The sequence below is a fragment of the Clarias gariepinus genome, chromosome 7, assembly GCF_024256425.1.
Source record: "Clarias gariepinus isolate MV-2021 ecotype Netherlands chromosome 7, CGAR_prim_01v2, whole genome shotgun sequence".
In the NCBI taxonomy this organism is placed as follows: domain Eukaryota; kingdom Metazoa; phylum Chordata; class Actinopteri; order Siluriformes; family Clariidae; genus Clarias; species Clarias gariepinus.
The window spans coordinates 36,817,518-36,832,354 of NC_071106.1; the positions used below are offsets into that span (position 1 = coordinate 36,817,518).

Here is a 14,837-nt window from a genome sequence, read left to right on the forward strand (position 1 = left end):
ACACTACATATACTATAATCACACGTCATTTACATTCATGCTATATTTGTTCTGTAAGATGCTTATTTATTTAGGTGCTAAATTTTCTCTAAATGGGTGGATCCCTGCCTTCTGGTGTCTTTGTGCAACACCATCTGTCCATGTAGAGGCTTAAAATGATCAGCTCAATTAGGCACTCAGCTGCGCTTGCCCTCCAGGTCCAGAAATCAATAATCCATGCTTTAGCCAGGAGTCATGAGTGTGCAAAACTGCCAGTGTTTTTCCCTTTCAGGAAAATACAATAGCTGTTGTGTCTCTTCTTTGTTCTTTCTATTGGATTTAAAGAATCAAATATCAGCTTCTTGTGAAAACTGATTTTTGCTGTGGGTGTGGTCAAAGTGAGTCAGGGATTTTTTTCTTCCTTCTCTCTTTTTTTTTGTCCCATTGCCATGCTGATTCTCCATTACATGCTTGAACAGTGCTTGTTCCTTCTCCTCCAGCCTGGATAGGTGTGTCTTTACAATGATGGGCCAGTGTGAGTAAAACTTAATGAGCAGTGGTCTTGGGAATTCAACACACACTAAACAAAGGGCAGGAAGCTAACGTAGAGGAAATGAGTTTTTATGATAACATGTGCCTAATGGCATGTGACAATACAGACTGGTAAATGGTAAAAAAGTCAGGTTTTAAATAACATTTTTTTAACCACTTAAATTCTTATTTTTATTCTTATCAATACATTTAGAAGTATTAGACATTACATGCAGCTTCAGGATCTCATTTATAGTTTGAGCTTGGGTTCAGGTTGCTCTCTCTGTGAAGTATTACATGTTCCTCCAGGTTCTCCGGTTTGTTCTTACCTCCCAAACCAATATGTTTTGTTAAATTGCCCCTGACTTAGAGGTTAGCATTTATGCCACTCAGCTCCAGGAATAGGGGTTTAAATCTCACCTTTAGTCTGCATGCATGGAGTTTGCATGTTCTCCTTGTGCATTGTGGGTTTTCTCTGGCCACTCCAGTTTCCTCCTACCATCTGTTCAAAGACATGCATTGTAGGCTGATAGGTGCTGCCTGTGGTGTATGACTGGATGTGTGGGCATGTGCTCTGTAATGCTTTACCCTGCCCTATGTTGTGCCCTGAGTTCCCTGAAATTGACTCTTGGATCCAATTTAAAATTTGAGCTTGGGAAGCTGTGAAGCTTCACAAGTCCAGCAGTTCCTTTGCTCTCACATCCCAAAAACTTACCAGTAGGTTATGTGTAATCGCCCTGACTTTAACACACCTGGCGTTAAGGGCCTTGCCCAAAGGCCCAGCAGCTGCAACCTGGTGGACCTGGGGCTTAAACTGACGACCTTTTGATCAGAGCCTTAACACGCCGAGCCACCACCACCCGTTAAGTTAGCACTGATGCCACTCAGCTCCAGGAATGGGGGATTCAATCTTGCTTGGGGTCTGTGTTGTGGGTCTTCTTATAGGCACTCCAGATTCCTCCTACAGTTTGTCCAAAGACATGCAGTGTAGGCCGGTTGGTCCTGGTCTATGACTGGGTGTGAGCATGTGCTTTGAGGAGAGTTGGCCCACTATTCCACCCTGAGTTGTGGCCTGCGCCTCCAGGAATACTATAGGTTCCCAAAGGAGCCCACAAAGGAAAAGTAATATGGGGGGAAAAAAACAACGAATATTTTACTTTTAATCGTCGTTTATTTTTCCTCTGAAACTTTCTGTTCTCCCTTTATGAACTACAGTATCCATCCTTTGTTACAAAGTGGTGCTGATGCTGCCGCCTCGCCCAGGCCGCCGCTCCTCCCCCTCCTCCCCCTCCTCCTCCTGCTCTCTCCGCAGCCTCTGATTGGCCAGAGCCTTGCCTGAGCTCGGTGACGTCACCGTCAGTGTGTTAAATCAGCATCTTTCTGAGCGCAGAACAAAAAAAAGGAAGGAGCAGCGTCTGCGCTATAAAAGGCCGGTGCGCGTTGTCTGAGTTTTCCGCCGGCAACTTGCAGGAGACGGAGAACAGCATACACACACATACACACACACGTACACACACATAGACATATCCAGAGACACACCGAGGATGAGAGAGATTGTCCACATTCAAGCCGGCCAGTGCGGCAACCAGATCGGAGCCAAGGTAAAAACGCTTATTTCTGTTACTGCTGATAATAATAATAATAATAATAATAATAATAATAAGATGATAATAGGATTTTGCAGGAAAGACGCGCACATCATAATGTTTAATGTATTAGGCTTAATTTTGGAATTGTGTTGCTTTATCAGCCTGTGGTGTTCCAGATTTTTTCCCTTTTTTTTTCTTAAAATGTGTCTTGCAAAATGACTTGACAGAAAGCCGTGGCCACACCCATGTGATTATTGCTGATCTCTCAGAACGACGTGCTTAGAGACGCGTTTTAACTTCAAACAACGACTTCAAAGTCGCAGAGTTACATTATAATCCTGGATGCGCAACAGCTGGCTAACGCGCACTTGCGCATGAATCCATTCCCAAACCAGGACATTAGCGTAAATATGGAGCACGACAAGAGTCGAATGTGTGTCTTCTAAATAGTGGACAAGGAAATGCATTCGGACCAGGAATGAAGCCGCAGTGTCCTTGTGTCGCAGGACTCCGCTTGAACAAAGGCGCAGGTTCATTTCTTTGCTGCGCCACAAGACAGCTGTGAGGATGTCTCATTGCATGAATGATCCTTTAATTAAGAAAATCAGATCTAGTCAGCATCTGGGGATTTTTTTTCTGCATAAAAAAAACAGCATGCATAATGAGTGTCTTTGTAAAACTGCACACGGTGAAGGAAAAAAAATAAAAAAGGTAATTTAGGAAGTGTTTAGATTTTAGACACAATCCACATTGCAGTGATTTTATATATTACTGTGATGTACAGCACATAGATAGTTAAATATTTCTGCAGGATCAGTATAGCCAATGCCTGATGCTTTGTCATGGTTCTAATGCGCACCCAGATGTTCTTGTAGTTTCTGCCTAATGATGATGTAAGCTGAAAGAAAGCAGATTGTGCAAAAATGCATTACACATATTAAGTCACTCTGGCTGAGAGAATGTGAGGCAGAAACACACACAGAAACAGGACGGTCATTCGTTCTCTTTAACATTTCTACCTGTTAAGCAGATTGCCTCTTCAGAACTTCACTACATCATCTCAGATCAATGTAACACCACGTGAGAGATATCTTATACTACAAATTGGCATGTCATGTTCGTTGCATCACCACCATGAATCTGTTCCAATTCAAAACAGAATGCAGGGAAGAGATCTTGTGTCACTCTGGCCTTCTGTTGGAGGGGTTTTGGGGGAGGGAGAGGGAAAGGAAAAGGGAGGGTGGGGGTGGGGGGGGGCAGCTGACATAATGCAGTGATCTCATGCTGTCTGCAGGAGGGGGACCCTGACTCAACTCGAAACACATCTGCCCCTTCATTACTTTGCTTTATGAGAAAGAAAGAGCTGCATCAGTTTTTTTTACAGACCCTCTCTCATTTGGATGGGAAGGTGTTCAAGTGGTTACCTCACTTTCCTTTTTTATTTTAAGCATCTTTGGCCTATTTCGGAACTTCCCTGTGTTACTAACGGAGGTTTGTCTTTGTCTCCCTTTTTTAAGAAATGAATACATGCCACTTTAAAAAAAAAAAAAAAAAAAGGCAAGCCCAGCCGTTTGGGAATGGCTAATTACCCATTTGGATGGCAGGTCACATCTGAGTTGGACAGAACAGATAATTAGAGTAAGAGACTGAGGGAGACAGGACGAGTCAGCCCCATAGAGACAGGGGTGGAGACAAGGGAGTCATGGACCAACAGACAAAAGCATCACATGGGGCCTGGGTGCTAAATACATACAAAGTGGTGTGAGGTGATATACTCTAATGGAGCTGTTACAGTACAATATTATATTAATGACTTTGATACTGATTGGAAGTATAGCGTCACCACTGACAATTATTTCTTTTAATTAAAGAAAACATGTCAAACTCTTTATAGTTTTACAGTATATATTTGCAGTATACATTACAGTGCATACTTCATGCAAGTGCCTGTCAAGGTTATTACTACAGAAATATTATCAATATTGAGACTTATATGGTAATAATGTATCCAAATAAACCTATGGTTTGCAGCTGTACTATTGCCAGGCTAATTGCTGACCAAACAGAATCAAGAATTCAGCCATACTTTGGTATAAAAGAGGTTTCTTTGTTTCCTGTTGCAGATTTCACACACACACACACACACACACACACACACACACACACACACACACACACACACACACAGTGTGCCCTTAATGCCCTTGGCACACTTTGCACTGTATCTCAGGGGGTACATGTTAGTCGTTTTTGTTCCAGCTTTCTTGCGAAAAGCCAAATTCAAAAGTGTAAAATCACAGAATTTCTGCATTGTTGTTCTCATTGTGTGCGTTGTAGCTGCAGTATCTCTCAGCATTTATGCAATTTATCACTGTCACAGGATTAGCATATCCAGGTCACAGAAACAGTCTGGATTATGAAGTTGATCTTCAGAGAAATCAGCTTCAAAACACTCGGCGTCTGTTTCTTTTAAAAAGATCCAGTCAGAACTGAATTGTCTTTTTATTTTTATCATCTGCTAAGTCATGCTTTTCTGATTCTAAGGCAAGCTAAGAAAGATAAGACCTGAACGCTACACTACAAGGCTTATACAGTCAGTCTTTATGTAGACTTTATGTAGACTCAATCTCTTATGACAAACGTTCACAGTTTTGTTAAACTGGAAAAACTAAAGCTATACAGTAAGACGACTGGCTGAATCAAAAGATTTTTAATTGAAAAATCCGTTCCTGAGAAAAGTGCTGTTACAGGAAAATAATCAATGGTGCAATGATGTGATGCAGCGTAATGTGAAGTACAGTAATCTTAGCACCCTGAGGTTGATTATTTTACTGTAAGAACACATCCTGAAATACTGTACTGCTCTAAAACTATAGGGATTTTGATTTTCCTGAACAGCACATCATGTTTCTGGTTATATTTTGTTTCTGGTAAACAACCGTCCTGCTTCACCTTGCACCACTACCCCCCTACCCCAGCCATGTTTTATCATGAGTTTTTTGTTCCTTACTTCCTGCACGATGGTTTTTTTTCTATAGACAGTGCCATGCTCCCTCTCAAACACATGCACATCATTTAATGTTGGGTCATAAACATCGACCACGTTTCATCTTCAACCCACAACTGGACTTAAATTACTGTAGATCAGTGATTAGATCATTCCCTGAAATGATCATCTTTATAAAATCCAGATATGTTTTGCAACAATTGGAAATAAACTACAAGCAGTTTTTTTTCCTTTGCCACTTTCCTATAACTTTCTCTATCTTTATTTGTCTGACAAAAATAATTTTGCCATCACTCGTCTCCTGTTGATCGCTGTGTTTCTCTGAGCGGTACATCACTAGCCTCTCCTGTTACAGAAGTTTCCAGAAGATCGATCCCCCTGGCTCTAACGGCTGCTTCAGGAAAATCTAATTAGTCCCAACCAAATGGATTCAGTGCTGTGACTAATACATCTAATATTCACAAATTTAGCTATGATGTGATTGTGTTTTACAGAAAGCAATATCACTTAAATGAGCATTTCTGATCACTATGCTGTGCTGTTTTTTTGTGTGTGTGCTTTACAGTTCTGGGAGGTGATCAGTGATGAACATGGCATTGATCCCACTGGAAACTACGTGGGTGACTCAGATCTCCAGCTGGAGAGGATCAGCGTTTACTACAATGAAGCTTCCTGTGAGTCAGAATGAGCTCTCAAAATCCCGACAGAGAAACCTTCCAGTGCTTGCTCAACTGAGCTAATATTCTTATTAATAATAAGGAAATGTGATCGCTGTGTGACTTCTAGGCAATACTGTAACCTTTTTCAAGAAACCTGAAGGAAATGTTTGCTTAGTGCAACTTTGCAATATAACAAATTTCAAACAGGTTTCTATAATATGGTTGCGCTGTGCTAAGTTGTTTGGAAATGCATGAATGCTAACAGACTTTTAATCCAGGATATCATATAGTTTTTCATATACAGTAATTGGAATTTATCTTTGAAAAGCAATTAAATTTTTTTTGTTAATGAACCAACAACTTTAACTCATACTACAATACTTTCAATCCATTTATAGTTACATGTTAATGTTGTGAAAAAATATGAGGGGCATTCATGTCTAACCGGGACTCGTCATGAAATTTGTATGTATTTGTAAATGAAGACGTTAAGTTAATTGATATTTAAAGAAAACCTCGAGCACAATTTAATAATAAAACTCTTAGTCACAGTAAAACATTTAAATAGTGCAAACTTTTTAAATAAGGCCGTTCTGTGGGAGTTCCTGTGAGGCCAGCCATTCAGACATAAAGCAGGCAGTGCGGCCATGGCTCCGGTGTAACGAGAAAACTTTATACCTTGATGGTATCCAAGCAGTAGTGAAACACTGGGGTAGGGAATTATATAGAGAGAAAAGGGAGGTTTGACTCTCATAACTGTTGTTCTACACAATAACTACGAAAGTCCCTGTTTAACTTAAACACCCTTTGTATTTTCCTTCACGTGAAAACATATATACTGAGACTAGCTTAAACTTACAATGACAGTTACACTTCTGTGCAAATTATCATTATTGAATTATTCTTGTGCATGCCGTTTGATTTCTTTCCAGCCACCAAATATGTCCCCAGAGCCATCCTGGTGGATCTTGAGCCAGGCACCATGGACAGCGTACGATCTGGAGCCTTTGGCCATCTCTTCAGACCTGATAACTTCATTTTTGGTTTGTAAATAATGTACTCTTATCAATGTCCTAAGAGCATAAGCAGCTACAGCTGCCTGACCAGAATTTTCAGCTTTCTGATTTTGGCATTAAATTTGCATAGTTCTTTTTGTGGATTGATTTTTGCCAATGATGCATAAAACAGTAAAGAGTTTCTCAAGTTAATATTACCAAATCGAACGAAATGCAAACGATCAGTTTCTTTACTCTTTTATAAATAGCTAATAGAGTTTTCTTTTTACCTACATATTTTTAACCTATAAAAAAAATGGTCCAGTGCAGATTTAGTTGTAATTCTGTTTAAATGGTCATCTGATTAGCAAATCTACACTTATTTAGCTCGTTACAAATCTACTTAGGTTGTAAATGTACCTGTATTTAGAAACAGGTGCTTAGCCAAGCATTAACAGTTGTTTAGTAGTGACATTTTAATCTGGCTATGCTAAATTGATTAGCAAGGAAAGCTTTGGATAAAATTTTATTAAGTCAAAAAAGTAATAGTCTACGATATGTACAAGGTAAGAGCAAGTTAAAATATTATCATCTTAAATGAAAAGTCAGAAAAAAATTATTTACTGACTCAACATTGAAAGAGTCAGGTCATTGTCTAGATTCTGCATTTTAGATTAATCGTCAATTTGTTTTCAGGTCAGAGTGGAGCGGGCAACAACTGGGCGAAAGGCCACTATACAGAAGGAGCAGAACTAGTGGACTCCGTCCTAGATGTTGTGCGGAAGGAATGCGAGAACTGTGACTGCCTTCAGGGTTTCCAGCTCACCCACTCACTCGGAGGGGGTACTGGATCTGGCATGGGAACGCTGCTGATCAGCAAAGTGAGAGAAGAATATCCTGACCGCATCATGAACACCTTCAGCGTGGTGCCTTCCCCTAAAGTGTCTGACACAGTGGTGGAGCCTTACAACGCCACCCTGTCTATCCATCAGCTGGTCGAAAACACAGATGAGACGTACTGCATTGATAACGAAGCTCTATACGATATTTGCTTCCGCACACTCAAGCTGGCCACACCCACTTACGGTGACCTCAACCATCTGGTCTCGGCTACCATGAGTGGCGTCACGACATCCCTGCGTTTCCCAGGCCAGCTGAACGCTGACCTGCGCAAACTTGCTGTCAACATGGTCCCCTTCCCTCGCCTGCACTTCTTCATGCCTGGATTCGCTCCTCTGACAGCACGTGGCAGTCAACAGTACCGTGCTCTTACTGTCCCTGAGCTCACACAGCAGATGTTTGACGCCAAAAACATGATGGCCGCTTGCGATCCACGTCACGGCCGCTACCTCACAGTGGCCACCGTCTTCCGAGGCCGCATGTCCATGAAAGAAGTGGATGAGCAAATGCTGGCCATCCAGAGCAAGAACAGCAGCTATTTTGTCGAATGGATCCCCAACAACGTGAAGGTTGCTGTGTGCGACATTCCACCAAGGGGGCTCAAGATGTCCTCCACCTTTATCGGGAACAGCACGGCCATCCAAGAGCTGTTCAAGCGCATCTCCGAGCAGTTCACAGCCATGTTTAGGCGTAAGGCTTTCTTGCATTGGTACACTGGTGAAGGCATGGACGAGATGGAGTTCACAGAGGCAGAAAGCAACATGAACGACCTGGTCTCCGAGTACCAGCAGTACCAGGACGCCACAGCTGAGGAAGAAGGAGAGATGTATGAAGATGACGAGGAGGAGTCAGAGGCCCAGATTCAGAAGTAAACGCTCAGTAATATACAACAACCCTTCTTTAAAAAAAACAATCACTTATCACGCTGCCGGCTAAAATATCTTAATCTTTCACTTCTTAACAGGTAGATTAACCTTCATGTTAACCATTTGTGCCAGTTACAGCAGAAAGAAAGTCCTTTTACTGTGCCATAACAGCTTCTTGATGGTACTGTATCTGTTGTATAGTGTTGTTCACTGACCAATCCTAAATAAACCAGTATTTCAAGTGGACTTCATGACCGCAGTTGGCTGTGAAATCTTTCCAGGTATTAAATTCACTTCAGACGTCTACGATGAGTCGATGTTAACACGATATTTCCTACAAAAAAACGCAATAAAGTTTCACAGACTGATATCTTGCATAATGATCCCATGTATAGACGACCTAGATGCTGGTTAAAAATAACACACATCCCTGAAGGTCAAAACACACCACAGGCACAGCGTAAAAATGAACTGCTCGGTGTAAAGAGTGAACACATTCCCCAGAGATCCCTTCCACTGTCTTTATTCGGTACTGTCAAAGTGGACCCAGTTAGAAAGATCACATGCTGACACCAGTGCAGGTTTTCTGCTGCCTACGAAGTAGATGCACAAACAGAGCAGGCTTTGATAAGCACACTGGCCCTTCTGAGAGGCTTTGGAGACGCATCGTCATTTACAAATGGCTTTAGAGATGACTTGTTTGCTGTTATGTGGCACCATGACACTGCTCACAACTGATCAAGTAGTCGTTTAAACCAAATTATAAGATATTTATATTTCTATGAACCACAGGAACCTTTAGAGGCGAAAAGGTCATTACATATGCAGGACAAACGTTTCATCCCATTACTGACTCATTTCCGATAATGAAGGGGGAAAAAATAGCTGCTACATAATTTAGGACTGCCCATATGGGTAGGTTAGATGGAGGAACAAATCAATGCAAGTCCCATGAGACACAAATGGACGAGTAATGACATGTTTTATTCCACTTGGTCCTGTCCAGCTGGTAAGACATCACTGATGAATATTAATAGTGATTTGTAAAGTGATACATGTGCAGAGGTACAATGTGAATGTAGCACATGCATTAGGAAATTACTGATTCCATAGAACCCCCTGCACAAAAGGCTTCAGAGGCAGGAACACAAAACAGTGGGGAGAAAAGACCCACATGATCATCCATCCCAGCCCACATTGACAAGAAGGCACTGGCAACCCAGACGATCGCTCTCAACAACCACTGTGAGCAGAAAATTCAAAATATTAAAATTCCCAACATGCCGGACCCTGACGTGCACCCACACACCAGCCAAGAATCTAGTGATGAAATCAGTGTTATTAACTTAATAATATGGAATATTATGCATCACACCAGAATATAAAAACTTCAATCTCATGCAAAATCAATGCATTAAATCATATTTAATCTACTACATCTACTAGTAACTAAAGTCTTGAGGTTATCTCTAAAAACACAAACATAGTAAATAGAGAGGTGGAAAATGGCCCACATTTCTGGTTAGAATCAGAGGCAGGATAAGAGGCAGGAAAAAAAGCAGGCCATTGCAGCGCACCAGGCACACACACACACACACACATTAACACTTTCAGGTCATTTATCTTAGCTAGAACACCCATTTTTAGGGAGGTGTAAGGAAACGCACAAGGAAATCCACTGAGACAATAACTCGTGCTCAGGATCGAACAAAGAACCCTGGAGCTATGAGGCAGCAACCCTACACACTGCACACCACATGGCATTATAACACAAAAACAAAAGGATTAACAAGATGTTTCCTGGCCGCCTTTAAATGACAACCCAATTTAAGTGAAAAGACTGACCCACAATCCCTCCCTCACAACTCACTCTGGTGGCATGGTGGCTTAGTGGTTAGCACTTTACTGGGTAGCGTTTCAAAACGGCTCGTAGTGTATGATCGTGTGTGTGTGTGTGTGTGTGTGCTTGTGCCTTGCAATGAATTGGCACCCCATCCAGAGTGTACCCCATCTTGTCTCTTCATGCACCAGGATAGATGTACAAACAGATGGATGAATTAATTATTTATTTTTGCTGTATATGTTAAAGTGTAATCCCAGTGTTCTCTTGCATAAACACGACAGACACCAGAGGGCGCTAAAATCAGCTCTCGCCTCAACATACAAAACATGTACACATCAATTGATATATTTCAGGTTGCCAGTTTTGCATTTATCATGCATATTTGGAATCATTTTTTTACTCACTCACTCACTCACTTATCGTGTATACAGCTTTATCCTGTATTCAGGATCAGGGGGGAGCCTATCCCAGGAGTCTAAGGGCACAAGGTGGGATACACACTGGACAGAGTACCAGTCCATCACAGGGCACACACATACACACACACTCACACCAATTTGGGAAAACCAATTAGCCTAATCTGCATGCACACAGAGACGGGGATCGAGTCTGGCCGGGAATTGAACCAGGACCCTGCAGGTGCAAGGCGGCAGTGCTTGCCACTACATGCCTTATCTCTTTTTAGTGGTATGGAAATTAAAAATAGTTTATTCATCAAAAATATTTTTCATGTATTACAGTGTCAGTAGTAATAAAATGTTATTTTACAACCTTTTTGTTTTAGAATTTTAATTTATTTCCTATTCCAATTTAATGGCTTAATGGTTTAGGAGCTGTGATTGGATGTAAATTGACCAATATTTTCTGAGATTTGCCACACATTTCCCCCAATCCACTATTCATCTAGTAATGAATCAGCAAACTGGCTAAATAAGAGACCAATAAGATGCAGCATTTAACACAAGTCTGCCAAATGCAGCTAATATATATGTATTTTGCCTTAATACATCCAATTGCTCACTATTCAGGACATGGTGTGATCTAAAATGGTTGTACATGTTTAATTTTAAAGAGAGAATAAGCGTGCACACTTGCACACACATACTGTATACACATCAACACCTATATTAATTTTATTCGAAAGGGGATTAACATGACGGAAGCTGCACGATCCATGTACAGGAAGGAAAAAAAAAACATTGATTTGTTTTTCAATATAAAAATGAAATAAAAAATGTTAAAACCACTTTTTTTTATTTTATTCATTTCCAAAACCAAATGAAAAAATTATAATGTCTCATTTCTGATCATGTGCTTTTTTGTGTGTATTTTATCCTTAGTGACCCTGATATATATTAAAAAGAACAAAAAAGTTGAATGAACGCTTACTTGTCACATTTATTGAAAACTATATTATTATGTTTAAAGGAAACAATTTAAAATTTTAAATTTAAAAAAATTAAAATAAAGATTATTCAGCACCACATGTGAAGAAAACGTAAAAGTTTTCACTTGTGTCTGACAAAAAAAGGAAAGTTTTTTATTTGAGCACACAATCGAAAAATGGAAAACATGACAGAAACTTTTCCTATCCTTACTGTATACAGTATATGGAAGCAAAATAGTCCCATTAATAATTCACACAAAAGACACGATGCACACATGCGTATCCCAATGCACATGCGTAAAACCCAAATTACGTGCACGAAAAAAAATATATTCCCAAAAAAAACTCATGTGCACTATATATATATATATATATATATTCATAATATACGTTTCACAAATGCAAAACACAATTCACGGATATAGAACTGTGTACAATTTTTTTTAATGTTTAAAGTTTACGAGTGTATCAGTGACTTTGAATGTGAAAATTGTGTTTCTTGTGTGAATATCCCTGGATTTGTGCGTGTATTTTTGAGACTTTGCTGGTAGTAACGTGCGTCACTCGTACTCTTTAGCCAATCAGATGCGACCTCACCATTCAACCAATCACAGCCCTCCAGGAGCGCAGCACTCAAGTAGCTCAGCTTTGCAAACCTTTTGTGCAATTGTTGTTAATCACAACGGAAATGAAGCTTTACCTAATTAATAAAACATTATGAAGTAAAGTAATAACGTGCATCCTGTTTTTGGTTTGAGTAGGTTAAACTTTATTTCCGTTGTAATTAACAATCCAGTGTCTTCTAATGCCAGTTCCAAGTCTGGATAAATGCAGAGGGTTGTGTCAGGAATGGCATTCGTTGTTAAAACATTTGCTGAATCAATGATGCGAATCACAAATATCACTTGCATATCGGATCGGTCGCGGCCCGGGTTAACCGGTGCTGTCGACCATGTTCTTCCATGCTTATCCTGTACAGGGTTATAGAGGGCTGAAGCCTATTCCAAGAGACCTAAGAACAAGGTACGGCAAGGGTGCAAATCCATCACAGGGTAAACACATACACAGTATGGGCAATTTTCAATTCAATTCAATTTTATTTGTATAGTGCTTTTAACGATTTACATCATCACAAAGCAGCTTTACACAATCAAAAGAATTAAGTTTGTATGAAATGTGAATGTGTATGAATCAAAATGATATGATTGTCCCTGATGAGCAAGCCTAGGACGACGGCAACAGTGGCAAGGAAAAACTCCCTGAGATGGAAGAAACCTTGAGAGAAACCAGACTCAACAGGGAACCCATCCTCATCTGGGTGAAAACAGATAGCAAGGGATTGATGTGCATAATAATATGCGAGACTGGAAGTTCAGTATAAGAGGAGATGTGTAAGAATAAAGTTCAGTTTGTTCCTGGAGGCTCAGGTAGACTGTGAGAAATTCCAGTCCTGAACTATTGAGCGACTGAAGTCACAGGTCCTCAGAGAACAGCTGTCTGCATCAGTCGAGGACAGGACCACCTTCATGGAAAAGTGGAACCGTCCCCAGTCACCACACGCATTCCAGGCAGACCACACGGGGGCATCCATGTGATGAGATCTCCAACCAGAAGCAGGACTCCAGGATGTGTTAGAGAGGTCCAGCGGGCAGAGGGGGTCTGGATCACTGGCAGCTTAGGAGCGACATGTATAGCTCGACAGAGAGATAGGTAGAGGAAAAAGAAGAGATGGAGAGAGAGAGAGGAGAGAGCAGAAAAGGAGAGAGCAAAACGGATGGAAAAATACCAGTTAGGTATGGTCACAGTCGAACAATGTATAAGGTAAATGTATATTTAGTGCAGAGTGCAAGTAGGGACTCCAGCAGGACTAACTATGACAGCATAACTAAAAAGGGAGAGCCAAAAGGAACACAGACATGAGGGCTTCCAGAGATGTAAGGCAACCAATCACCTCACCGTCAACAAACCTGAGTGATCAATGAGAGTGAGGAAGACAGCATCTAAACATACCAGTTCACCATAATACTCTACGTCCATGAGCCTCCCAGATCTGCTCCTTTACCTAAGGCTAATCTATTTATAAAAATGCTTGGCTAAATAATAAACACTGAGACTGTCTCTGAGTCCCGAACACTATTTGGAAGACTATTCCATAACTTTGCTCTGCCCCCTGCTGTAGTTTTCATAATACGCGGTACTGACAATCAGCCTGCATCCTTTGATCGAAGTAGGCGTGGCGGATTGTAAGACACTAGCAGTTCACTCAGATACTGCGGCGCGAGACCATTTTATGCTTTATACTGTACGTCAAGAGTAGTATTTTAAAATCGATGCGAAATTTCACAGGAAGCCAATGCAATGTGGATAAGATAGGGGTGATGTGCTCATATCTTCTGGTTCGAGTGAGTTCTCTCGCTGCTGCATTCTGGACTAATTAAAGCTTGTTTAAGCACCTTGTTGAACAACCAAACAGTAAGGCGTTACAATAATCCAACCTAGACGTGATAAAAGCATGAACTAGTTTTTCTGCATCGTTTAGTGACAATATATTTCTTATCTTGGCAATATTTCTGAGGTGAAAGAATGCTATCCTGGTAATATTATCTACATGTGCTTTAAATGAAAGGCTTGAATCTATAATCACACCAAGGTCTTTTACTGTTGATGGAACAGAAGGCCATTTAAAATCACAGTGTGATCAGAAAGCTTACTTCTAGCTGCTTGTGGTCCTATGACTAGAACTTCTGTCTTATCAGGATTAAGCAGAAGGAAATTAATTAACATCCAATTTCTTATGTCCTGCACACATTGCTCAACTTTAGTAAACATTTTGCATCTGGTTTTGCTGAAACGTATACTTGTGTGTCATCAGCATAACAATGAAAACTAATACCATGTTTACGAATTATGTTGCCTAGAGGAAGCATGTAAAGGGAATGCCAGGTATCCTAATCTGGATGTCTTTGGATTGTGGGAGGAAACTAGAGAACCTGGAGAACACTCACCAAACACAGGGAATCAATAAAAATCCCATTAAAGATGGAAGGTAGTTTTAAATTTCTAAAATTCTTCACATTCTCG

General features: G+C 40.6%; 1 protein-coding gene across 1 annotated transcript; it reads left to right on the forward strand.

The window, feature by feature from the left end:
* Positions 1-1,943: 1,943 nt before the first annotated feature.
* Positions 1,944-8,777, forward strand: LOC128527844 (tubulin beta-3 chain). The gene is made up of 4 exons (XM_053500463.1): positions 1,944-2,111; positions 5,672-5,780; positions 6,698-6,808; positions 7,457-8,777. Exons 1-4 carry the CDS (start codon positions 2,055-2,057, stop codon positions 8,530-8,532), a joined length of 1,353 nt encoding a protein of 450 aa, XP_053356438.1. The 5' UTR covers positions 1,944-2,054; the 3' UTR covers positions 8,533-8,777.
* Positions 8,778-14,837: the final 6,060 nt, after the last annotated feature.